At 44.7% G+C, this 25,479-nt stretch overlaps 6 protein-coding genes across 6 annotated transcripts; 4 read left to right on the forward strand and 2 right to left on the reverse strand.

Annotated features, from left to right (window-relative positions):
• The first annotated feature begins 2,621 nt into the window (after positions 1-2,621).
• Positions 2,622-3,348, forward strand: LOC117817090 (histone H1-like). Its single transcript, XM_034689581.1, has one exon. The coding sequence runs from the start codon at positions 2,673-2,675 to the stop codon at positions 3,312-3,314; it is 642 nt and encodes a 213-aa protein (XP_034545472.1). The 5' UTR covers positions 2,622-2,672; the 3' UTR covers positions 3,315-3,348.
• A 2,660-nt stretch (positions 3,349-6,008) lies between these two features.
• Positions 6,009-6,751, reverse strand: LOC117817102 (histone H3). Its single transcript, XM_034689592.1, has one exon. The coding sequence runs from the start codon at positions 6,735-6,737 to the stop codon at positions 6,327-6,329; it is 411 nt and encodes a 136-aa protein (XP_034545483.1). The 5' UTR covers positions 6,738-6,751; the 3' UTR covers positions 6,009-6,326.
• Positions 6,752-7,074: 323 nt separating this feature from the next.
• LOC117817114 (histone H2A) lies at positions 7,075-7,696 on the forward strand. The gene has a single exon (XM_034689603.1). It carries the CDS (start codon positions 7,115-7,117, stop codon positions 7,496-7,498), a length of 384 nt encoding a protein of 127 aa, XP_034545494.1. The 5' UTR covers positions 7,075-7,114; the 3' UTR covers positions 7,499-7,696.
• A 13,930-nt stretch (positions 7,697-21,626) lies between these two features.
• Positions 21,627-22,135, reverse strand: LOC117817113 (histone H2A). The gene has a single exon (XM_034689602.1). It carries the CDS (start codon positions 22,115-22,117, stop codon positions 21,734-21,736), a length of 384 nt encoding a protein of 127 aa, XP_034545493.1. The 5' UTR covers positions 22,118-22,135; the 3' UTR covers positions 21,627-21,733.
• A 344-nt stretch (positions 22,136-22,479) lies between these two features.
• On the forward strand, positions 22,480-22,958 carry LOC117817106 (histone H3). The gene has a single exon (XM_034689596.1). The coding sequence runs from the start codon at positions 22,494-22,496 to the stop codon at positions 22,902-22,904; it is 411 nt and encodes a 136-aa protein (XP_034545487.1). The 5' UTR covers positions 22,480-22,493; the 3' UTR covers positions 22,905-22,958.
• A 2,087-nt stretch (positions 22,959-25,045) lies between these two features.
• On the forward strand, positions 25,046-25,479 carry LOC117817121 (histone H2B 3-like). Its single transcript, XM_034689609.1, has one exon. The coding sequence runs from the start codon at positions 25,061-25,063 to the stop codon at positions 25,427-25,429; it is 369 nt and encodes a 122-aa protein (XP_034545500.1). The 5' UTR covers positions 25,046-25,060; the 3' UTR covers positions 25,430-25,479.

Raw genomic sequence — 25,479 nt, forward strand, 5'->3', positions numbered from 1 at the left:
ACCAATAGTAGCTCTCCTTTTTTCTACACATCAGTGACGTCATGGAGGTGCTGGTGCCTGGGGAGTCAAACAACATGAACTAAATGAATGATTCTCTCATTTCCTCCTGGTAGTTGTCACAAAAAGTCAGTTTGAGTCTTGTGTGAGACAAACAGCTCTTAAAGTACTTGAACAACAACGTGAGTGAAAATAAGTGTAAAGGACATGTAAGTGAGGTGAGTCAGAGTGTGATACAGACACATGAGAAGATCAGTGCATTATATTATAGTTCAGTCATGATGCACTTATCAAACAAGTGTCACTTTCTAACTAACAATGATATTTTATATTAAAACATGTTCCACAAATGACTGAAGAGATATCCTCCAATATGAAGACAAAGAAGTGCACTGAGAGTGGATGAAAACAGAGCACACAGGATGAGTCCTCCATGTAGTCAGTGGTGATGAGGTCTGAATCTGAGAGGAGCTTCTGTAAAAACACAAAGACATATAATAATCATTCAATTCTTGAGATTCATTGTTCATATAGTTTGATGAATGATTCAATGTTCTCACAAAGGACATTAGTTTTAGTGTGGTCTGTGGTATGATTACTGACAACTATGAACAAAAAGAAGAAGATAAAAAGATTATCAAGTAAAATGTTCCTTACAGTGTTCAATGTTTCAATTTAATTTAGCAGACGCTTCTGTCCAAAGAATCAGAATCAGCTGTATGGGTCGAGTGTACGAGCACATAGAAGAAATGTGACTCTGGGGAAGTTTGCTCTCTGTGTACAAACAATCAACAAAAACAATATGATCATATGTTCAAGTCAACTTAAGACTTTGAACTGAGAGATAGGCCTAAAAGTGTAAGAGCTAATGTTGAGTTACTGACATGTTTTGATCATCACAGACTTATATAGTATCTAAACTTTGTGAGTCCACAGCAGCAGGTGTTTATGTTGGGCTTGTTTCATTCGCTACATCCTATGACAGTATTTCTCAATTACTAAAACACATTTCTTGACATCCACCACGCTTTTCTCAACACTATTAGCGCAAAACCCAATTTTCAAACTACATTCACCAAACCTCTGACTCCTACTGCAAAACCAAACAATGTTCTCAGATCATATCCCAAGTCAGTCAAAATTAAAACAATACTGAGCAGTCATTACACACTACATTAAAACAATATAAAAAACACAATGCTCAGGACATGGAGCTGTAGAAATAATGTTTATTGTTCACAGTAAGCTAAATTAATCCTCTTTGAATTTAGCACCTGAATACAGTAACAATGAAGTAAAAACAAATATAAATGAGAGGCACATTACAGTGTAATCCACAAAATCAAACTGAAGTGCTTACAGTATCTACAATCATTCAGCCACAGCATCAGGTCTTCCTGCTGGATCAGGCCACAGGACTTCATCCACATCACAGGCCACATTCTCTCTGGGCAGGCAAGGGGGAAAAACCCCGGCGTTCCGGTCCAGGATTATATTGGCTTCCTCACATCATAAGCCAAAAGTGTGATCAGTTTTGAGTGGTTGTGTTTAAGCTGTGACACCTGTGCTTCAAATGGGTTTCACTTTTTCTACCTGTGCTTACCATTATGCAACACAAGTGCATCACAGTGCAACATGTGTTTTAGTGAGTGAGAATGTGTTTGAAGTTGTGTCTAACAGGTGAAAGGTGCTTATGGTTTTGCCAAAAGAGTGACTGATTCAATACATGGATTCAGGCCGCCAAGGAATCTGGTTCAAACAACAGGGTTTAGTGTTTTAGCAATTGAGAAATACTGTACGACTTCAGTCATGTTCTGGTAGAGGAAATCATTCCTGCTCTCTTCCAAAGACTCATTTCATCCAATAAAGCTGTCAATCATGTATTAGTCTGTCAGTGTGATGAGTGTTTCAGACTCTTCTCAGCACTGACTTGGAGGGAAAATGGCTCCACATTAGGTTGTGTGCTTCTAACATTAGTCAGTGTGTTTATGAATGAATACTGCAGCAAAACCCATAAAGTGCCATCAAAAGATCTTTGTCTGTGTTCGTACAGAGCAGAGGAACAGTTTGTGTCAATGATTGAAAGCAGAGGACATGTCCACAGAGACAGAGAGCAGCTCTGAGAGGAAGCCTGGACAAACTGCAGCACAGGCCTCAGTCCTCCTCAGTGTGTTTGCTGCGACCACAATAACTTGATTTGATGACAAACTCTTCATCAACACATGGATGTTTTTACTCTGAGGCTCTGAACAAACATGTGGAGCAGCGGGAGAAGCACTTTTCACCGAGCTCTGAAGCTTTTTCAATCATTTTAGGAGAGAAATGAGAGAGAAAAGCCGCTGAGCAGTGCTGCTCACGGCGGTGAATCTGTGCGCTTTGGAGGCTCCACAAAGAAGGCGCAGCGAGCAGCAGAGCTCAACATGACTTCAGTCTGAAGAGAAACAAGTCCACTATCTGCTCCTTCACTGTCAGCCTTCAGCACGGCTCCATCTTTTAGTTTGGACTCTTTCATCAGGGAGAGAAAACACAAGAGGCTCGGCTTTCAGACGGCCCAGAGGAGACCCGGTCCGGATTGAGTCTCTACGGTTCTCATGGTGCGTTTAAGAGCAGCGTATTGCTCATTGAGCTTTAACGTGTTAGTCACTCCGTGCTGTGAACGACTCTACCACTGAACTATGGCAGAACAAGCTCCAGCCCCAGCCGCCGCCCCGGCCAAGGCGGCCAAGAAGAAGGCTTCCAAGCCGAAGAAGGCCGGCCCCAGCGTCAGCGAGCTCATCGTTACAGCTGTGTCCGCGTCCAAGGAGCGGAGCGGCGTGTCCGCGGCCGCCCTCAAGAAGGTCCTGGCTGCAGGAGGATACGATGTGGACAAGAACAAGGCCCGCGTCAAGACTGCTATTAAGAGTCTGGTGGCAAAGGGCACTCTGGTCCAGGTTAAGGGAACCGGGGCCTCCGGATCCTTCAAGATGAGCAAGAAGGTCGCAGAGAAGAAGCCGGCTAAGAAAGTCGCTCCTAAAGCCAAGAAACCTGCAGCGGCCAAGAAGCCCAAGGCAGCGGCAGCTAAGAAGCCAGTAGCAGCTAAGAAGTCCCCGAAGAAGGTCAAGAAACCCGCGGCGGCCAAGAAAGCAGCCAAGAGCCCCAAGAAGCCCACAAAGAGCCCTAAGAAGGCTACAAAGAGCCCCAAGAAGGCCACCAAGAGCCCTAAGAAGGCCACCAAGAGTCCCAAGAAGGTGGTCAAGAAGGCTCCTGCAGCCAAGAAAGCCCCCGCAAAGAAGGTTGCCAAGCCCAAAGTCAAGAAGGCAGCAGCAAAGAAGAAGTGAGCTGAGACCACTGAAGATTCACCTCAAAACTAAAGGCTCTTTTAAGAGCCACCCACATCTCACACTGAAGAGAGGAGTCCTGTTCATTCATGTCACATTTAACACATTCAATCAATTACAGAGACATTCATTCTTATTCACTGAGCTCTATGTCACCTCGTAGGCCATTTCAATCCAACTCCTTACATTCACCGCAGACAGAAAACATTTCAAGCTATGTAACATCAACAGGCCTCATTCAATAAGTCCTGTTCAACAACAAAACCCTGTTCAGCAGCGTTCATATGATAGGACTCAATCCATCACTTCAACAACATGGCTGCTGGGAGCTTAGAATATACTAACACAAATACACAACACACTGCTCCCAGTGCTCCTCAACTGAGCACCATCATCCAAATACATTTATCACAAGCAGACTGAGCTGAACAAGCTGTTACTCAAATACATCATTTCAATAACAAACACTTCTTTAACAAACATGCTCTCTGTTTGGGTTTATAATGCAAGAGTCCCTGAAATATACCTGAGGCCAGGTCATATTTAATTATCCAAAAGTGTTAAAACCCCAATCAATATTTTTTTACTCTCATTATCAACTCCATTACTAACCATTTAAATCAATATTTAGTGCAATGGTGTTCTTTAGTTCCCACAGATCATGGTTCAAAGAGGATAACTCACTTGTTTTCATGAAACTTCATGTTAAATCTTTTTTAAATACATTGGAAAGCTCTAAATATAAATACAATAGTTTTACATGAAGTAGATTTGTGTGTATTGTATTTTACATTTTAAATTTTGATTTCTTTTTTATTATTATCTTTTTTACCAAGTGATGTTGATACATTAACAAGAGACAACTCTCCTGTCATATGCTGCCATTTAATGCTGTATTTAGCTGGTTTGGAGGGCATATATTGCCTAAAATTGAAGGAACCTCTGAATGCCACTATCCTTTCATCCACTGTGACATTAGGGCCTGGATTAAAGACAAGTGGAAGTTGATCTACCAACTTGTCCCTCACTGTCCTAATGGCTGCCAGCTTGTCTCTCTTCCATCCAAGCTCCTTCAGTCACATTCCAAAGTGTCCTTGCCACTAGTCCTCTACCATCATTGAGTGAATGTGGTATGAATGGGTGAATGTGACGAGTAGTGTAAAAGAGCTTTGAGTGGTCAGAAGACTAGAAAGAGATGTACAAGTACAAATCTATTAAACATTTACCATTGACCATGACCAGCTCAAAAGCTGACTGTATGTCTGTTACACGAGTCCCTGCTATCCTAGTGGCTCTGTCTTTATAATGTTTTCTGCAAACAGTTTTGCCTGACGTATATTTGGGGTTGGAGATCACTGTATTTCCCTATCTTTAGATGTGAATGTCTTGCCTGGAGGAAAACGAATAGCTGTTTCCTCATTTGGTTCATAATCAGAATCATCAGACTCAGAATTGACCACAAGATGATCTTCATGTTCAGACACACCCTCCTCTCTTTCCCTGTCATGATCAAAAAGGAGTGCCAGGGTTGTCACCTGTTTACTTCTGCTGCTCACTCTGTAACATTCTGACAGAGAGCATTTGAGAAATGAAGACAGAGTCAGATACGTCAGTCTGAAAACACCTTCTGCTTTTGTGAAGAGAACTCATCCAGGCGTAGATTTATTAGATCACATGAAGCCACGTGTTCATGATGTTTCAGGGTCTTTGATGTCAGATGTTGGGCTGTCACCTTGTCAATAAGTCTTTTACTTCACACATGATATATTTTGTTTGATTTTCCTGGAACATTGCATCAACTGTCTTCATCTGTACTCGTGTTTGGAATGACACATTGTCTTGATTTTGGATGCAAACTTGGATCCTGAAGACTTCCTGCTCACTCTCTGAGAGGGACAGCAGGTCTCCAGCATCATCACTGAGCGGCTCTTCTCTTTAGAGTCAGCTCAGAGAGTGAGTGCAGCAGGATGTAGCTACATGGTGTCAGCGAGGCCAGGTGGAGACTTTAGTCTCAAAGCTGCTCATGAATGGAGATGTTTCTCTCACTGTCTTTACAAATGTTCTCTAAGGACTGATGGAAATTAAACTTTCATGTAGTTGCTGATAGTGAGCTCAAGGTCAATGTAAAACCACTTTCTGTCACACACCCTGTTTTTCTAAGTTGTTGTGTGTCAATCTCACCTTCACAAAGGATTACATTCTAAACAGGTTCAGTGTGAGCATTAAACAAAGTGACACAACAAGCTTTGGCAGCTTTCACTTCAGCACCTCGGACAGCTACGGTTGCTCGCTGGGAGCTCCACCTGTAGCTCACCTGCTTTCTGTCTCCTGCAAGGAATGAACCAATGAACTGTGTGAACATACACATCACAGGAAGGTTACATGTGAACACAGTTACAACCAGGAAGCTTTGCATCTCTGTGCTGATCAATAAAACCACGAGTTAAACAAGAACTAATACACACCTGCACACACTCTGATCAGAGGTTAGTTGAAGCTGAAGAGTTGATCAAAGTTTCTGATTCTGCTTCATGTTTGGATGTGAACTCTAAACCACTCTGAATACATTGTTACAGGACTACTGGTTGTTTAATCAGTGATTTGAACTTAAAACGATATTAATCTGCATGAGTGTCAATAACTAAGAGATCTCATGTTTGACAATTGTTGGCAGTATTTGAGCATCCATTGAGCTTGCGTTTGAGCATATGCAGGCAGCACTGCTCCAGCTCTGTCATGTTATCATCTGAGTGAAGAGAAGTCTGATATATGCTGCTCGTGATGTGATTCTTTTATAGACACACAGCTCTAATAATTTATCTAAGAGAGTGGCCAGTGATGAAGCTCGGTGATTACGGTTTGATTGATTTGTGTGAAACTTTTCCAAATGTGTGCTGAATCGTTGACTGTAAAGGTGATGTAACATTATGTGGAAATGATCTCTGTATGTGTAGTGAGGTGGCTCTTAAAAGAGCCGTTGTTGTGTTGGTTGGAGCAGCAGCAGAAGACAGTTTATGCTCTCTCGCCACGGATGCGTCTGGCCAGCTGGATGTCTTTGGGCATGATGGTGACCCTCTTGGCATGGATGGCGCACAGGTTGGTGTCCTCGAACAGTCCCACGAGGTAAGCCTCGCTGGCCTCCTGCAGAGCCATGACGGCGGAGCTCTGGAAGCGCAGGTCGGTCTTGAAGTCCTGAGCGATCTCACGGACCAGGCGCTGGAAGGGCAGCTTGCGGATCAGCAGCTCGGTGGACTTCTGGTAACGACGGATCTCTCTCAGGGCCACGGTACCGGGCCTGTAACGATGAGGCTTCTTCACGCCTCCGGTAGCCGGTGCGCTCTTACGTGCTGCCTTGGTGGCCAGCTGCTTCCTGGGGGCTTTGCCTCCGGTGGACTTACGGGCAGTCTGCTTAGTTCTTGCCATTGTCTCTGCTTACTGTGAGCGGGAGAATAATGTTGAAGACAGAGGAGGCGCGCTGCTCTTAAAGCGGAGGAGCAGCTGTGACACGGTGACGCTGCTTCAAACCTCCGGCTCGTGATTGGTGAGAGGCCGCTCCTGGAGCCCAGCCCCGCCGCTGAGGGGGGAGCGAGCCCCCGCCTCAAGCTCCGCTGCTTATTGGAGAGAAAGCCTCCAGACTGTGAAGCGGGGCTGAGCGCGGACCGCCCTCTGCTGCTCTGCTGGAAGCCTCTTTTCTGGTTGGTGAGCCAGGAAAACGCGCGCGCTCCGCGGGTATATAACCTGGGTTTGTTCTATGGAGGACATTATTTCTCTGAGTCCAGACTCTAGAAACAACCCCAAAAATGAGTGGAAGAGGCAAAACCGGCGGAAAGGCCAGAGCAAAGGCAAAGACCCGCTCATCCCGTGCCGGGCTCCAGTTCCCGGTCGGTCGTGTCCACAGACTGTTGCGTAAAGGGAACTATGCCCAGCGTGTTGGTGCCGGTGCCCCCGTGTACCTGGCAGCTGTGCTGGAGTACCTGACCGCTGAGATCCTGGAGTTGGCTGGAAACGCTGCCCGTGACAACAAGAAGACTCGTATCATCCCCCGTCACCTGCAGCTGGCTGTCCGCAACGACGAGGAGCTCAACAAGCTGCTGGGCGGAGTGACCATCGCTCAGGGCGGCGTGCTGCCCAACATCCAGGCTGTCCTGCTGCCCAAGAAGACCGAGAAGGCCGCCAAGAAGTAAACACTTACCAAGGACTGCAATCAAACACAAAGGCTCTTTTAAGAGCCACCCACCATACACCTTTAAAGAGCAGAGCTTCACTGATGGGAAAAAAGAGAAATTGATATTATATTGTTTACTCTGGTTACTTGATGCATCTCATAAAGGCTTTTTAACCCAGGATTAAGAACTGGAAAAATTAATATTCATCACAATAAACCACCTTAATACTTAATTTTCTCCAATATAAATCAATTATCTGAAACGTTGTAATCATTTATAAAATGCACACACGAGGGACGATAAAATACGAACTGCTGAACACCCACAATGTGATTTCCGAGTGGAACTAGTCGCAGATCTTCTGGACCCTGTGGTGTCTTCACAGGAGAAGAACAGTCACAATGGCTTGGAATTATTATTATTATTTCAAGCTCAAGTGTTAACACACATGACACTTGCTTCCCAAAACTAAAAAAATAACATTTCCTCAGTCAAACCAGAATTAGCTTTTCTTCTACCATGGCAAGGAGCTAAGCTACAATAAACAACTTCATATTATTGATAATATTAAAATTCCATCATTTATGTTAGGATCCAGGATCTCCCATTTTCACTCTTCTTACTAAGTACCAACAGGAAGCTGAAAATACGAGCTGTCTTGTCCGACAGCAACACAAATGAAACAAAGTATTTTGCATTGGCATCACTCCCTTTTCTCTCTGTCCCCCTATGCCTGTCCGTCTCTCTCTTACTTCACTTTCATCTTACGTAAAACATGCAAAAAACAAAACCACAACACACAAGTATTACAAATGAAATATTGAGAACGTTCATAAACATATTATAACACAGTATCACTCCTGAGTTTTGTGTCTTATTTTTTTCTGAGTCACGAACAAAAAATCTTCATAAAGTCAAACAACATTAAGATGATGGAAATATTTTGGACTTGATCAGTTATTAATCTGGTTTACGTTTTATCATAGAGAGAGTTAAAGTCTGAGAAATTATAGTCAGCAAAAAACACTTGTTGCATTTAGTGACACATTAATTGGCTTCCATTTAAGGCTGATCACCAAAGATTAGAGCCACTAATCGACATTACAGGAACCGCTTTAGCTCCGTTTAAGTCGTATCTGACAGATCGATCTCAGTTGGTACACGTTAATGAAAAGTCCTCTGAGCACACCAGGGTTAGTCATGGAGTTCCACAAGGATCAGTGCTTGGACCAATTATTTTCACATATATGCTTCCTCTAGCATCATGAAGAAATACTCCATACATTTTCATTGTTATGCTGATGACACTCAGTTGAACTTATCAATGAAGCCTGAAGACACCAATCAGGTATTAGATTAATGTGTATTTCTGACATAAAGCTTTTCCTCTCATGACAAAAAGAGATTTTTGCCTCACCACTGACAGTTTGACTTGTCTCCTTAAAGGTGACATATCACGCTTTTTTCATCAATATATATTGGTCTAAGAGGTCCCCAAAACATGTCTTTAAAGTTTATGCTCAAAAAAACACTTTGAAATCAGATTTTGACATGCCTGAAAAGTCCTTTTCTTCAGTCCTCCTCAGAACAGTCTGTTTTCTCTCTGACCACGCCCCCTCCGGAAGTGGATGTGCCTCGGCTCTCCAGCACGTTGATCTAATGTTTACATGTTGGCTGAATATACACGGCTGCTCAGAGATCGCGTTATTTCAACCCTCTGAATCTGATCCTGACGGAGAGGCGCCTGTAGCAGGACCTTTCTGAGGGATTGGTCACAGATTTAGTGTTTCTTGTTGTTTTATTTATCAGTATGTAGACGTGTGTCTTGGTACACAGCTACGAACATGTAGCTATGTGGCTATGCTAACTAGCGCTAGCACTTATCCATGATAAATAAAAATCATCCACTAGATCTTCAAATCTGCAGACGTGGGGAGTAAAACCGACCTCTGCCAGAAAGGCAGCTGGACCTTTTATGAAGGATTGGTCACAGATTTAGTGTTTCTTGTTGTTTTATTTGTCAGTATGTCGACGTATGTCTTGGTACACAGCTACAGCTACAGCTACAGCTACAGCTACAGCTATGAACATTTAGCTATGTGGCTATGCTAATTAGCGCTAGCACTTATCCATGACAAATAAAAATCATCCACTAGATCTTCAAATCTGCAGACGTGGGGAGTAAAACCGACCTTTGTGTTTATTAAGACAGCCTACAACTAGCATGCCTCCCTCCTAAGCTCATTGTTAGCACACATTTGTGCAGGTAATGAAAAACGGGGGAGGGATTCAGTATTATTTTATACAGTCTATGGGCTGAACAAGCTCCGAGCTCTGACTCCGTGACAGACCGGATATTGTTGTTACGTAACAAAAACACGGAAGTCTGAAACAGCTCGTTTCACACACATTTACAGAAAGGTGGAGAAATCAGAACAGGGGCAGAATGGATTTTTTTCATTCTCGGGGGGTTTGTAGACATGCCAGGGAAACATATTTCAGGTAAAGAACCATTAAAAAGTCAATTTTGCATGAATATGTCACCTTTAAGATGTGCACAGGTCTCAATGATTACATGAAGGAAGGCTGTGTTGTGTTCAGGTGTCCCAGTGAGACATCACTGAAGTGACAGGAAGCCATATTTCATTTGATCATTTACACATAAAAGTGGATGTGAGCTCACAACAGGACAGAACACCGGTGCTCTCATGGCTGGACAAAACACAGCAGAAGAGCCTGTTTGAATGCCTTTGTAGTGCACATAAAATATCATTTATCACAAATAAACCAGATGTGTGTTCTCCTTTCACAAAATTACATTTTCACCTCAAATTGACGTATAAATGTTCATCAAATTGCAGAGAAGTAAGTGTTAGATGCTCAGACCTCCCTGTACCAACCCCAGCCTCTTCTCTGATTATCTGGGCCTCAGTATGCTGAAATGAACCCTAAACTGTGGTTGAGGGTTGAAAAACGGCTCCAGTTCTGGAACCTACAGGCGACCTTACAGGTTTTCAGTCCAACATATTTACTAGCTCTCCCTTTTAGCAGGTTAGGGCCGCCGCTTCTATACAACTACCTTATAATCACAGAACACCAAGGAGAGAGAAAACTGAAGAGCTCACACAGTGGTCTTCAAAATAATGTAAGAGGCAGATCTTTTAGTGCTCTGCTCCTCACATCACACAGGAGGAGCCCTTTTTGTTTGTTTGTCCTCAATGCTCCTCAAACAGACTGAGTACGTCCCTGCTCTTCATCATGCTCTCTCAGTCTGATAAAGACAAACCTCTAACTTGAATGGATGTGAGATCAGCTGCTGTGACTGATGGTCATTGCTCCTCTCCTCCAGGTGGAGGCGCTGCAGGACAAACAAACACAGCTGCTCTGTGCAGGTGTGTATGGAAACAAGAAGCAGCAGAAGCAGTGCTGAAGCTGTTGTAACATGTAGAAACATTGAAGTTGAGCCTGTGTGTGTTTGTGTGTCAGTGTGCAGAGTGTAAAAAGACTGGGTCCCGCTGTATTACTCAGGCTGCACTACAGCGTCTATTCTCAGGCGCGATCCCACTACTGAGCGGCACGAGGGCTTTGACCTGCTCCGTCTCCGACCTGGGCCGGTGCACCCCTCCTTAGACGACCTGGTGGTCCCGGGCTCCCCCAGGAGCACCATATCGATACCGAACTTAGTGCGGACACCCGATCGACACAGTCCGCTGCAGCTCAGAGCTCCTGAGCTCAAACGATCCTCCAGCCTCAGCCTCCCGGTAGCTTGGATTACAGGCGCGCGCCACCGCACCCGGCGAGAGTTCCTGTCATTCATAGAGGGTTTGTGGTTTTACGCACGCGACGTCATCAGAGAGGACGCTCAGGCTGGGAACTTTATTGATGCTGTGTGTTTATATGTTGTTTTGGATAGATCTTAATGCTAAAGTTACACTTTGCTTCACATCTTAAGGCTCTCTGTTACTTAGATAATAAAAGTGAGACCACTGCAGATAAAGTTATTTGGGTATGTCTGTAAACCTGCCTTCTCTTGAATTTCTCACTTTTGTACGAATTCGATTCGAGTAAAATGAATCCACATCACATGTTGTCATCAGTCACTCGGCCTATCCAGTACACAGCACAGAATCCAACCGCATGTAACCCAGCAGTAAACTTGAGATAAAGATTTATATCCTTTGACTTTATAAATGTATAGTTGATGTAAGGGAGTTATCTTGGCAATACTGTCAACGTGTCCTGAGTTTCACATGATGAATGAAGAATGTGGGGTGTTAAATGATACACCAAAATGTTATAGATCTGCTCTTATACTGAAGGGCCACGTGTTAATATGTGCATGTGCAGAAAATTAAGTTTTGTTTTGTGTTCTTCGTTCCAGCTAAATATATGTGTGTGGTTTATTTCCTCCTTGAAGCATGATTCACTTTATTTATCCGGTATTCCGGACCTTTTAAAAAATAGTCTTTTAAACGATGATAAAACAAACGTCATTCTGCTGCAATGAAGAGAGGTGGAGAGATGAGCTCATGTTGTAAATGATTTATTTACATTAATCATATTGGCTTATGACAACTTAGGAGGAAACTAGAATCAACTTCAGGTTGAACAAAGTCCAAATTAACAAACTGAGGTGGGTCTTATCTGAAAACCTCCAGGAAACCGTGTGGCTGATCAGTGTGAACAGCAGTGTGCCCTCGTGTGATGAGGATGAGACTCTCCATCACCTGCTCCTGGACTGTTACAGGCAGGCCCGGCCTGTGGTATAGGCAGTATAGGCAAATGCTAGGGGCGCCGTCAGTCCGAAGGGGGCGCCATGTAAAGTTGAAGACAATATGAAGGGGAAAAAAGAAAATGTGTTTATCTATCACTTTATTGCCTAGTATTTCATCTACTGTCATTTTCTTGATATAAATTAACATTGTTACAAAATAAGTCAAGAAAACACAACTACGTTAAAAAGGTATATTGTTTTGCTCCCCCTTGACCCTTGCCCGGCGCATCACTTCAATGCTGCACGTCACCTGCTCATTATCTGCTCATTGAGGAGGAGAGGCCAGGCAAGCTATTGATGAGTGACACTGTACCGATTAATATCAAGTTTCTTTACAACCTGCAGTGGCAGACAAAGTACACAGCTTCCTTACTTAAGTCAAAGTATAGATACTCCAGGTCAAATATTACTTCAATACAAATGAAAGTTGCTCTGTCAAATTATAACTTGAGTTAAAGTCCTGGAGAACTTCCTTATAAAAGTACTGAAGTATTCAAAGTACTTTTGAAAATATCTCAAAACGTGAGGTTCGCAAACGAGTCAGTCTTTTGAACGGCTCTTTTAAGTGAAGCATGAGAACCGATTCGCAGTTGTGAGCTGTTCATTTGGGAGCCGTTTTTCACGTGTCACCTGGCCATGAGTCTTTCCTTCACACTTATTGTCTACACTTTGTTATTGTTTACATTGTTTTGATGTGGATTGGAGTCAAAGAGCTGAGCTACTGTTTGTAAAGTAGTTCAGGTGTAGAAACACCAGGTGGGGTAGTACAATTTTGCATTCACATTTTTATAATCATTTTTATTCTAGTTGTATTTACATTTTTTGTATACATACATCTTTATATTATTTAGTATGTTAATATGCATTCACATGGGAAGGATGAAGTGTGGTGGTGTGAGCCAAAAGCAACCTTGCACTGCCCTGAGAAGGGCAGGTCAGACAAGTGGGATCCAGGGCCAGGTTGAAAACCACAGCGCCGATGGGCCCAACATTGTGGAGGCAAGGTCGGAAGACAGGAATGCCGGTGACCCCCAAGATGTCAACCCAGAAACACCCCCAAGCAACCCAGGAGCGGAGTCGAGCCAGAGAGCCAGAAGTCTATAGAGCCCTGGTCGAAGGAACAGCATCATGTGGCCAAAGTCCAATGACACTGCGGAGTGGAGAATCTTAGATGAACACCTGAGCAATCTGCTGGAGAGAACGCTGAGAGGCTCGGCCGAAACCAAGTTGAACCTGTTTGGGGAAATCCTGTATGAAGAGAGCAGAGGCAGGTATGGCGAGGTAACATTCAAGAAGGCAGCAGCAAGGATAAAGGGGAGGAGGGAGAAGGAAATAGATGATCTGGCAGCAAGCAGAAGAAGGCTACACAAGCGCTGGAGGAGGGCAGATGAGTCGGAAAAAGAGGATCTGAAAGTCCTCTGGGATGAGATCAAGGGAAGGCTTGCTAACCTGCGAAGGGCAGAGCGCATCCGGCGACGCAGGAAAAGGAAAGAAAAGGAGAGAGCAAACTTCTTTAGGAATCCTTTCCACTATGCCCGTGGGCTCCTTACTGAGAGGACCAGTGGAACACTGGAAGCCTCCAAACAAGAGCTGGAGGAACATCTTCACGCACAGTACAGTGACCCTTCAAGAAGGGAGCCCCTAGGCTCACCAGGTTACGTGCCGAAGCCCCCAGAACCACCAGCCTTGTTTGATGCATCACCACCCAAACTCAGTGAGGTCAGGCAGGTGACCCTGCGAGCAAGATCTGCCTCAGCCCCAGGACCAATCGGAACACCATACAAACTATATAAGAACTGTCCAAGAGTGCTGAAGCTCCTTTGGTCCCTCATGAAAGTTACCTGGACTAGGAAGAGAGCATCCCATCAGACTGGCAAAGGGCAGTGGCAGTGGCTATCCCGAAAGAGGTGAATTCCAAGTCCCTCAACCAATTCAGGAGTATAGCCCGACTGAATGTTGATGGGAAGATTTTCTTTTCTGTCATGGCAAGAAGGATCACCACCTACCTAATGGAGAACAACTACATTGACACTAGCTGCCAGAAGGCCGGGGTCCCTGGTTTCCCGGGCTGTATGGAGCATGCGTCGACATAAAAGACAAGCAGACGACAAGGGAAGAGGTGGAATAATTAATGTGTGGGGAATGCCTGTTTGAAAAGGTAAGTTTTTAACTGTTTCTTAAATGAATGAAGTGAGTCAGAAGCACGGATGTGTGGGGGGAGAGAGTTCCAGAGGGTGGGGGCGGCTATGGCAAAGGCCCGGTCCCCCAAGGTACAGTGCTTGGATTTAGTAATGGGAGTGAGGAGGCTGGAGTCAGAGGATCGGTGGCGGCGGGAGGGGTGGTAGTACTGGAGAAGGTCAGTGAGGTATGGGGGGGCCAAGTTATTGAGGGATTTGTACGTGGTGAGCAGGAGCTTCACCTCTTGTTGGCAACGGCTGGAAGTGGGGATTGCAAAGGGGTGCTCCATCTCCCCTATCCTCTTTGTGGCAGCTTTTGAAGTCATCCTGGTCGGAGCAAGGCAGGTGGTGGGTGGTGTCAGGCTGCCTGCAGGTCGGAGGCTTCCCCCACTTAGAAGCTACATGGATGATATCACTTGCCTGCTGAGGACTGCCCCATGTACAACAAGGCTCCTCAAAAGACTGGACAAACTCATCAACTGGTCAAGAATGAAATTCAAGCCATGCAAGTCCAGGAGTCTTTCCTTACAGAAAGGGGTGCGGAGGAACAAAAGTATCTACACCATCGGAGGGGAAAACATCCCCCTCCTTGCAGACCAGCCCATTCGCAGTCTAGGAAGTACTACTAGTCTCTCAGACAAGGGAGTAGGGAAAGCCATCCTCCAGCAGCTTTCAGAAGACCTGGCCAAGATCGACTCCAGCCCTCTACCTGGAAAATATAAGGTGTGGTGTTACAACTTCCCCTTGTACCCAAGATTAATGTGGCCCCTGAAGCTGAGTGAAGTCACCTCATCGGCTGTAAGCAGGATGGATGCGAAAGCCAATGTCTTCATCTGCAAATGGCTAGGGCTCCCACGTTGCTTTTCTGCAGTAGGCCTGTACGGATGGAACTCTCAGCACCTACCCCTAAAATCCATCACCTTGGGTACAGGCAGGAGAAGGCTTGTAATGGAGCTAGGTGAGTCCTCCGACATGGCAGTGAGGGAGGCACATGTCTGAGTGGCTACTGGAAGGAAATGGAAGGCGGAGGAAGAGGTGCAGAAGGCGATAAGCAGGCTGCAGCACCAAGAGGTTGTGGGCAGAGTCCAGACAGGAAGGGGAGGCCTTGGATGGGGCCCACCCAGCATGTGGTCCAAGGCAGGCAAGAAGGAGAGGAAGGATCTGGTGGTCACTGAAGTCACCAGAATGGAGCAAGAGAGTTTCAGGATACAGGCTGTGGCACAGGGTCAGCAGGGGCGCTGGACGACATGGGAAGGAGTCTCAAATCGTAAAATCAGCTGGGCTGATGTGTGGAAACTGCCACAGGCTCGCCTCAGTTTCCTCATCAAAGCAACATATGACACCCTTCCCTCCCCTCGGAACCTCCACCAGTGGCTCGGGAGGGAACAAACCTGTGATCTCTGTGGAACCATAAATGCCTCCCTCAAGCACATTCTGTCAGGCTGCAAAACTGCACTGGCACAAGGTCACTTCAGATGGAGACACGACCAAGTGCTCAGGAAGCTGGCTGAAGTAGTGGAGGGAAGAAGAGTTGAGGCTAAGAGAGAGAGCCCTACTAGGGGCCACCAGAGGATGACTTTCCTCAGGCAGGGGGAGCCTGCAACTACTACCAACAGGACACTGATACCCAAGCTTCCGGCACCAGGGTTGGAGTGGAGGATTGGGGTGGACCTGGGCAGACATATCCACTTTCCAGCAGAAATCTGCAGCACCACCCTTCGGCCAGACCTGGTCCTATGGTCCTCGGCAGGAAAATCTGCCCTCCTTGTGGAGCTCACAGTGCCATGGGAGGAGGGGTTGGAGGCTGCCCACGAGAGAAAGAGAGCAAAGTATGCTGATTTGGTGGCAGAGTGCAGGGAAGGAGGATGGAGCGTAAAGCTCTACCCAGTGGAGGTGGGGACCAGAGGCTTTGTGGGAGCCTCAACAACACGGCTACTCAAAGACTTGGGATGTAACCAAAACAGGCACCGTTGTAGGTGCGGCAGGCCGAGGGCCATGCAGGAAGAACACCAACCTGTAAAACAAATTTATATATTTTTCTGTTTTATTAAAATGTTCTTGTGTGGAAAATCTTACAGTAAAGTTGTTTTGCATGGAAGTTATCTGTAGCCTGCGTAGTTTATATAGTGCCACAAAGATGTTTAGGTGAAGGAAAATTCAAAATAGTGATCTCACTGTGGAAGCATGGGGATATGGCACCATCTTATGGAATGTTTACAATGCCAAATTAAATTATAATCAATATTTTAGAATAATTCTCACCAATAGAGTATATTCAGTGGATAGCAAAAGTCTACACACCTCTGTTAAAATGCTAGGTTTTGTGATGTAAAAAAATGAGACCAAGATAAATCATGTCAGAATTTTTTCCACCTTTAATGTGACCTATAACATTCACAATTCAACTGGTTGGACAGTGAATGTTTGTATGTTTGGGCAGAGTGGGAAACAGGGAGAACATTTCAAATGATACGCATCATTCTTCATTTCAAAAACCTCTAGAAGGACATTCATGAACTAACTTAAAAGCTAGTAAAGTAAGATAATTGTCTTCTGAGTGTAGTGGAGTAAAAGCAATACGTTTCCCAAAAAATAAGCACAGTGTGGATGCAGCAATACAATAAGGGGGCTGGTAGGTTGTTTCTTAGGCTGAGTTATTTATTTTCTTCATCTTCCTTCTACAGATGCACTTTTAAAATATCTAAATCCATCAACTGCTATCCCTGGACCATCTGTGACCCTTTCTGCTCCCTCCACCTCTGCACAGCCAAGTCATGCTCCATCAGGTCTTCTCCCTCCACCTCTGCACAGCCAAGTGATGCTCCATCAGGTCTTCTCCCTCCACCTCTGCACCGCCAAGTGATGCTCCATCAGGCCTTTTCCCTCCACCTCTGCACAGCCAAGTGATGCTCCGTCGGGTCCTCTGCCTTCAACTCTGCACAGGCACCTGACATTTAAGTAGTCTTTTTTTTGTGTTTGTAAATATTATGTGATTCCATTTCGTAAATATTTTTGTTTTGTTATTCATCAATAAAAACAGACAGGGTCCTCTAATATGTATTGTGTGCAATCTTGTATTTATAGGTATTTGTTTTTCTGTACTGAGTTGTTTATGTATTCTATTTTTGTTTATCCAGGATAAGTATTATTGTTGTTGACATTTTGTTGTTGATTGTTCAGAGTTATTTTTCTTTTTTAAAATAAAGAAAATATGTAAAATATAAATCTTAATGCCACTTCTCTTGGAGTTTATGAATATTTTGATTGGTGGTGGAGCTGACTGCAATACAAGGAGCAACAGCTAAAATCTTGTGGTGCCTATAGGGCACCAACATGGTTAAGGCCGGCTCTGGTATTATTTGACAGTTTACTTTTGTTTCCGTTTCAGGGAAATGTTTGTCTGTTTTTTAACAACTCTGCCTTCCATTAGAATAAGTCATTATTGGGTTTTAACATTGTTATCTTGACTTCTATATCTTGTTATCTTGTCCTAACAAAGCTGGTTTCAGCGAACAGATTCATTTTACTTTCACACTTATTTGTTGGGATATGACAGTTGAAGGAAACCATGAATGAAACCAGGTTTATTTCACCACATTAGTGCTCATTAGAACATACTAGTCATTGTCAGTGTCACCTGAAACCATATTTAAGCTACTTTGATCTCATGTTTTTATCATTTGTGTTTAATCGTCTATTTCTAAAAACTGATGAAGGTGTATCTTTGCTGTGTGAATTTTTAAAGTGAGATCACTGGAAATGCCTTTAAAGGACGCATGATCTGCAGGTGTGAACCGCTGTGATTAGAGCTGTACACTGTGATAATATCCGCCTGACCACATTGCTATGTAAATGTAAATATATATATATACGAGCACCTCTCCCGGGCCTTTATCCCGGTGTCTGATACAAGAGAAGGCAGGTTTACAGAAATACCCAAATAACTTTATCTGCAGTGGTCTCACTTTTATTATCTAAGTAACAGACAGCCTTAAGATGTGAAGCAAAGTGTAACTTTAACATTAAGATCTGTCCAAAACAACATATAAACACACAACATCAATAAAGGTCCCAGCCTGGGCGTCCTCTCTGATGACGTCGCGTGCGTAAAACCACAAACCCGCTATGAATGAGAGAATCTCTCGCCGGGTGCGGTGGCGCGCGCCTATAATCCAAGCTACCGGGAGGCTGAGGCTGGAGGATCGTTTGAGCTCAGGAGCTCTGAGCTGCAGCGGACTGTGTCGATCGGGTGTCCGCACTAAGTTCGGTATCGATATGGTGCTCCTGGGGGAGCCCGGGACCACCAGGTCGTCTAAGGAGGGGTGCACCGGCCCAGGTCGGAGACGGAGCAGGTCAAAGCCCTCGTGCCGCTCAGTAGTGGGATCGCGCCTGAGAATAGACGCTGTAGTGCAGCCTGAGTAATACAGCGGGACCCGGTCTTTTTACACTCTGCACACTGACACACAAACACACACAGGCTCAACATCAATGTTTCTACATGTTACAACAGCTTCAGCACTGCTTCTGCTGCTTCTTGTTTCCATACACACCTGCACGGAGCAGCTGTGTTTGTTTGTCCTACAGCGCCTCCACCTGGAGGAGAGGAGCAATGACCATCAGTCACAGCAGCTGATCTCACATCCATTCAAGTTAGAGGTTTGTCTTTATCAGACTGAGAGAGCATGATGAAGAGCAGGGACGTACTCAGTCTGTTTGAGGAGCATTGAGGACAAACAAACAAACAAACAAACAAACAAACAAACAAACAAACAAACAAACAAACAAAAAGGGCTCCTCCTGTGTGATGTGAGGAGCAGAGCACTAAAAGATCTGCCTCGTACCCTCTGATAACCACAGTTTGGGGTTCATTTCAGCATACTGAGGCCCAGATAATCAGAGAAGAGTCTAGGGTTTGTACTCCAGGGAGGTCTGAGCATCTAACACTTACTTCTCTGCATTATGTTGAACATGTATACATCAATTTGAGGTGAAAATGTAATTTTGTGAAAGGAAAACACACATCTGGTTTATTTGTTGTGTTACAGTTCCACCTTGTGGTGTATTTTTGAAGTACCTTCACCGTGATGCAAAGAGAGGAGACTGCAGTTTCACAGAAGAAAGATAACTTCAGTAAACTTCATCAAAGGCAGCAACTTTGTTGTGGAGTTTATTTCTCTGTTTAGCTTGTTAGATAGCTTCAGCAGGTGTTAAGATCTTCACACAAACACATATCATCAGGCCTAAGTTCAAATAAAGGACTTTAAAGGCTTTTTAAACATTGAAACCACTGGAGGGGAACCTGAGGAGGAACGTCCTAACATTGTATTTACTGGAAAAGCATCGAGAGAGCCCTTTGTTTACAGCCTGTCCACTGGATGGGCACCTGTGACAACTTGTATTGTGTTTTCCACTAAAAGGTCACCAGAGAGGACATTTTATGATATTTTATGTGCACTACAAAGGCATAAAAACGGGCTCTTCTGCATTATTTTGTCCAGCCATGAGAGCAACGGTGTTCTGTTCTGTTGTTAGTGCACATCCACTTTTATGTGTAGATCAGGCATGTCCAAAGTACGGCCCGGGGGCCAATTGCGGCCCAAGGTCCATTTATTTATGGCCCCAAGCTTCCATCTTAAATCGTGTCATTCATAGCAAAGAAAATAATCACATTCTGAATCATCTGTACATTTGCAGTTTCTTTTAAGCGCACAAACAAAACTAAAGTCAATCCAGAAATGTCGCAAAAAGCTTCATATTGACTTCCTGTCTAAAGCCAAAGCTCTGGGAATTCTGCAAGACTGCAATAAAGAAGAAACACAAGAACTCTTTAAGTTGAAAGGTTTTCAAAATAATGTTTTTATCATGATTTGAATTTTTTTTTTCTGAACACTAAAATTTCAGAGGACACAAGACAAGATCAAAATTATGAAATCGTACAGAAAAGGCAACATTTGATGCATAAAAATTGTTCAGAACACAGGAAAGGAATGATTTTGTTCTTAAAATGTTGTCTGCTGGTCAGAATAGTCTTAAAAACAACATAAAAAAAAGAAGTGTGATGAAATCCAGATCTTGATCCTGCCATAGGAAAATAATAATACAATATTTTTTCCACATTGCCCAAGCCCAATGAAAAACCTTTTCCTCCAGAAGAAGATAAAGTTTGCTAATGTTTAAGTGGCTTGTGGAGAACTGAGGACTACCGAGTTACTGTTTTATTGAGAAAAAAGGTAAATAATTGTTATTAAATAGAGATTTCATATATAACTTTTAGGATTCCTATGTCTCAGTAGGAGCCACTGGCCCTGAGGTAATCTGACACATCAAATGTGGCCCTCTTTGAAAAAAGTTTGGACACCACTGGTGTAGATGATCAAATGAAATATGGCTTCCTGTCACTTCAGTGATGTCTCTCTGGGACAACTGAACAGGGCACAGCCTTCATTCATGTAATCAGTTGTAACCAGTTTTTTTTTTGTTTGCATGTTTTACGTAAGATGAAAGTGAAGTAAGAGAGAGACGGACAGGCATAGGGAGACAGAGAGAAAAGAGTGATACCAATGCAAAATACTTTGTTTCATTTGTGTTGCTGTCGGACAAGACAGCTCGTATTTCCAGCTTCCTGTTGGTACTTAGTAAGAAGAGTGAAAATGGGAGAGCCTGGATCCCAACATAAATGATGGAATATTAATATTATCAATAATATGAAGTTGTTTATTGTAGCTTAGCTCCTTGCCATAGTAGAAGAAGAGCGAATTCTGGTTTGGTTTGGAAATGTTATTTTTTTAGTTTTGGGAAGCAAGTGTCAAGTGTGTTAACACTTGAGCTTGAAATAATTAGTTTTGGGAAGCAAGTGTGTTCATTTTTTTCATTTAATTTTGAAATGAAAAAAATAATAATTCAAAGCCATTGTGAGCGTTCTTCTCCTGGGAAGACACCAACACGGGGTCAGAAGATCTGCGACTCCTCAAGACGCAGTTCCACTCCGGAAGTCACATTGTGGGTGTTAAGCAGTTTGTATTACACCAGCCTTCATGTATGCATTTTATAAAAGATTCGATTCCAATCATTGATTTATATTAAAGAGAAAGGAAGAATTAAGGTCGCCTTGTGTGATTAATATTTCTTCTTCCAGTTATGAATCCTGGGTTAAAAAGCCTTAATGAGATGCATCAAGTAATCAGAGTAAACAATATAATATCAATTTCTCTTTTTTACATCAGTGAAGCTCTGCTCTTTAAGGTGTATGGTGAGTGGCTCTTAAAAGAGCCTTTGTGTTTGTTTGCAGTCCTTGGTAAGTGTTTACTTCTTGGCGGCCTTCTCGGTCTTCTTGGGCAGCAGGACAGCCTGGATGTTGGGCAGCACGCCGCCCTGAGCGATGGTCACTCCGCCCAGCAGCTTGTTGAGCTCCTCGTCGTTGCGGACAGCCAGCTGCAGGTGACGGGGGATGATACGAGTCTTCTTGTTGTCACGGGCAGCGTTTCCAGCCAACTCCAGGATCTCAGCGGTCAGGTACTCCAGCACAGCTGCCAGGTACACGGGGGCACCGGCACCAACGCGCTGGGCATAGTTCCCTTTACGCAGCAGTCTGTGGACACGACCGACCGGGAACTGGAGCCCAGCACGGGATGAGCGGGTCTTTGCCTTTGCTCTGGCCTTTCCGCCGGTTTTGCCTCTTCCACTCATTATTAGGTTGTTTCTAGAGTCTGGACTCAGAGAAATAATGTCTCCATAGACCAAACCCAGGTTATATACCCGCGGAGCGCGCGCGTTTTCCTGGCTCACCAACCAGAAAAGAGGCTTCCAGCAGAGCAGCAGAGGGCGGTCCGCGCTCAGCCCCGCTTCACAGTCTGGAGACATTTCTCTCCAATAAGCAGCGGAGCTTGAGGCGGGGGCTCGCTCCCCCCTCTGCGGCGGGGCTGGGCTCCATGAGCGGCCTCTCACCAATCACGAGCCGGAGGTCTGAAGCAGCGTCACCGTGTCACAGCTGCTCCTCCGCTTTAAGAGCAGCGCGCCTCCTCTATCTTCAACATTTTTCTCCCGCTCACAGTAAGCAGAGACAATGGCAAGAACCAAGCAGACCGCTCGTAAGTCCACCGGAGGCAAAGCTCCCAGGAAGCAGCTGGCCACCAAGGCAGCCCGTAAGAGCGCACCGGCTACCGGAGGCGTGAAGAAGCCTCATCGTTACAGGCCCGGTACCGTGGCCCTGAGAGAGATCCGTCGCTATCAGAAGTCCACCGAGCTGCTGATCCGCAAGCTGCCTTTCCAGCGCCTTGTCCGTGAGATCGCTCAGGACTTCAAGACCGACCTGCGCTTCCAGAGCTCCGCCGTCATGGCTCTGCAGGAGGCCAGCGAGGCTTACCTCGTGGGTCTCTTCGAGGACACCAACCTGTGCGCCATCCACGCCAAGAGGGTCACCATCATGCCCAAAGACATCCAGCTGGCCAGACGCATCCGTGGAGAGAGAGCATAAACGGTCTTCTACTGCTGCTCCAACCAACACAACAACGGCTCTTTTAAGAGCCACCTCACTACACCTACAGAGATCATTTCCACATCATATTACATCACCTTTACAGTCAACGATTCAGCACACATTTGGAAAAGTTTCACACGAATCAATCAAACCGTAATCATCGTGCTTCATCACTGGCCCCTCTCTTAGATAAATTATAAGATTAATAGATTGGACATTGGAGCTGTGTGTCTATAAAAGAATCAAGCCACGATCAGTCTTTAGTCTCAACTATTTGAATTGATTTTGTTCTCTTGTCAGGAGACAGAAAACAGGTGAGCTATGTGGAGCTCCCAGCGCGTAACCGTAGCTGTCCGAGGTGCTGAAGTGAAGCTGACAGAGCTTGTTGTGTCACTTTGTTTAATGCTCACACTGTACCTGTTTAGAATGTAACCCCTTGTGAAGGTTAGATTGACACACAATAACTTAGAAAAACAGGGTGTGTGACAGGAAGTAGTTTAACATCGACCTTGAGCTCACTATCATCACCAACGTCAAAGTATAATTTGCAGCAGTCGTTAGAGAACATTTGTAAAGACAGTGAGAGAAACATCTCCATTCAGGAGCAGCTTTGAGACTAAAGTCTCCACCTGGCCTCGCTGACACCCTGTAGGTCCATCATGCTGCACTCACTCTCTGAGCTGACTCTAAAGAGAAGAGCCGCTCAGTGATGATGCTGAAGACCTGCTGTCCCTCTCAGAGAGTGAGCAGGAAGTCTTCAGGATCCAAGTTTGCATCCAAAATCAAGACAATGTGTTCTTTCAAACACGAGTACAGACGAAGACAGTTGATGCAATGTTCCAGGAAAATCAAACAAAATATATCATGTGTGAAATAAAAGACTTATTAACAAGGTGACAGCCCAACATCTGACATCAAAGACCCTGAAACATCATGAACACGTGGCTTCATGTAATCTACTTAATCTACGCCTGGAGGAGTTCTCTTCACAAAAGCAGAAGGTGTTTTCAGACTGACGTATCTGTCTTCATTTCTCAAATGCTCTCTGTCAGAGTGTTACAGAATGAGCAGCAGAAGTAAACAGGTGACAACCCTGGTACTCCTTTTTGATCATGACAGGGAAAGAGAGGAGGGTGTGTCTAAACATGAAGATCATCTTGTGGTCAATTCTGAGTCTGATGATTCTGATTACAATCCAAATGAGGAAACAGCTATTCATTTTCCTCCAGGCAAGACATTCACATCTAAAAATGGGGAAATACAGTGATTGCCATCCCCAAATATACATCAGGCAAAACATTATAAAGACAGAGCCACCAGGATAGCAGGGAATCCTGTAACAGACATCCAGTCAGCTTTTGAGCTGGTCATGGTCAATGGTAAATGTTTAATAGACTTGTACTTTTACATTTCGTTCTAGTCTTCTAGACCCCACAAAGCTCCTTTACACTACTCGTCACATTCACCCATTCATACCACATTCACTCACTGATGGTAGAGGCTGCTATAGTAAGGGACCACATGGTTGGCAGGCACATTGGAATGTGCCTGCGGGAACTGGGATCGAAGAGAGAACAGCTGGCAGCCATTAGGACAGTGAGGGACAAGTGGGTAGATCAACTTCCACTTGTCTTTAACCCAGGCCCTAATGTCACAGTGGATGAGAGGCTAGAGGCATTCAGAGGTTCCTTCCATTTTAGGCAATATATGCCCTCCAAACCAGCTTAATACAGCATTAAATGGTCTGTATCACACTCTGACTCACCTTACTTACATGTCCATTAAACTTATTTTCACTCACTTTGTTGTTCAAGTACTTTAAGAGCTGTTTGTCTCACACAAGACTCAAACTGACTTTTTGTGACACCTACCAGGAGGAAATGAGAGAATCATTCATTTAGTTCATGTTGTTTGACTCTTCAGGCACTATTACCTTCATGCCGTCACTGATGTGTAGAAAAAAGGAAAGCTACTATTGGTCAGGGATCGTCACGTGTCTCAGAGACTTGGATTGTGTTGACTCAGTTGAGCTCTGAATCTCAGCCAATCCTCTTTGAGGGACAGAGCAGTTTGATCTGAATTGAGCCAATATAAATAGAATCTCCTGAACCTCCACCCAACCATCTATCTAAGGTCAATCTGACTAGAGCAAGATGCCTGAGACAGTGAAAGCACCCAAGAAGGGTTCTAAAAAAGCCGTGTCCAAGGCCACCAAGACCGGCAAGAAGAGGAGGAAGACCAGGAAAGAGAGCTATGCTATCTACGTGTACAAGGTCCTGAAGCAGGTCCACCCCGACACCGGGATCTCCTCCAAGGCTATGGGCATCATGAACTCCTTCGTGAGTGATATCTTTGAGCGCATCGCCGGTGAGGCCTCCCGTCTGGCTCACTACAACAAGCGCTCCACCATCACCTCCAGGGAGATCCAGACCGCCGTCCGCCTGCTGCTGCCCGGTGAGCTGGCCAAGCACGCTGTGTCTGAGGGCACCAAGGCTGTGACCAAGTACACCAGCTCCAAGTAAACACCTCTGCTGCATCAACCTGTAAACCAAAGGCTCTTTTAAGAGCCACT

The sequence above is a fragment of the Notolabrus celidotus genome, chromosome 8, assembly GCF_009762535.1.
Source record: "Notolabrus celidotus isolate fNotCel1 chromosome 8, fNotCel1.pri, whole genome shotgun sequence".
Classification (NCBI taxonomy): Eukaryota; Metazoa; Chordata; class Actinopteri; order Labriformes; family Labridae; genus Notolabrus; species Notolabrus celidotus.

Excerpts from the sequence above, each read along its gene's own strand:
- LOC117817090 (XM_034689581.1), top strand. The coding sequence starts at position 2,673 with ATGGCAGAACAAGCTCCAGCCCCAGCCGCCGCCCCGGCCAAGGCGGCC.
- LOC117817102 (XM_034689592.1), bottom strand. The coding sequence starts at position 6,737 with ATGGCAAGAACTAAGCAGACTGCCCGTAAGTCCACCGGAGGCAAAGCC.
- LOC117817114 (XM_034689603.1), top strand. The coding sequence starts at position 7,115 with ATGAGTGGAAGAGGCAAAACCGGCGGAAAGGCCAGAGCAAAGGCAAAG.
- LOC117817113 (XM_034689602.1), bottom strand. The coding sequence starts at position 22,117 with ATGAGTGGAAGAGGCAAAACCGGCGGAAAGGCCAGAGCAAAGGCAAAG.
- LOC117817106 (XM_034689596.1), top strand. The coding sequence starts at position 22,494 with ATGGCAAGAACCAAGCAGACCGCTCGTAAGTCCACCGGAGGCAAAGCT.
- LOC117817121 (XM_034689609.1), top strand. The coding sequence starts at position 25,061 with ATGCCTGAGACAGTGAAAGCACCCAAGAAGGGTTCTAAAAAAGCCGTG.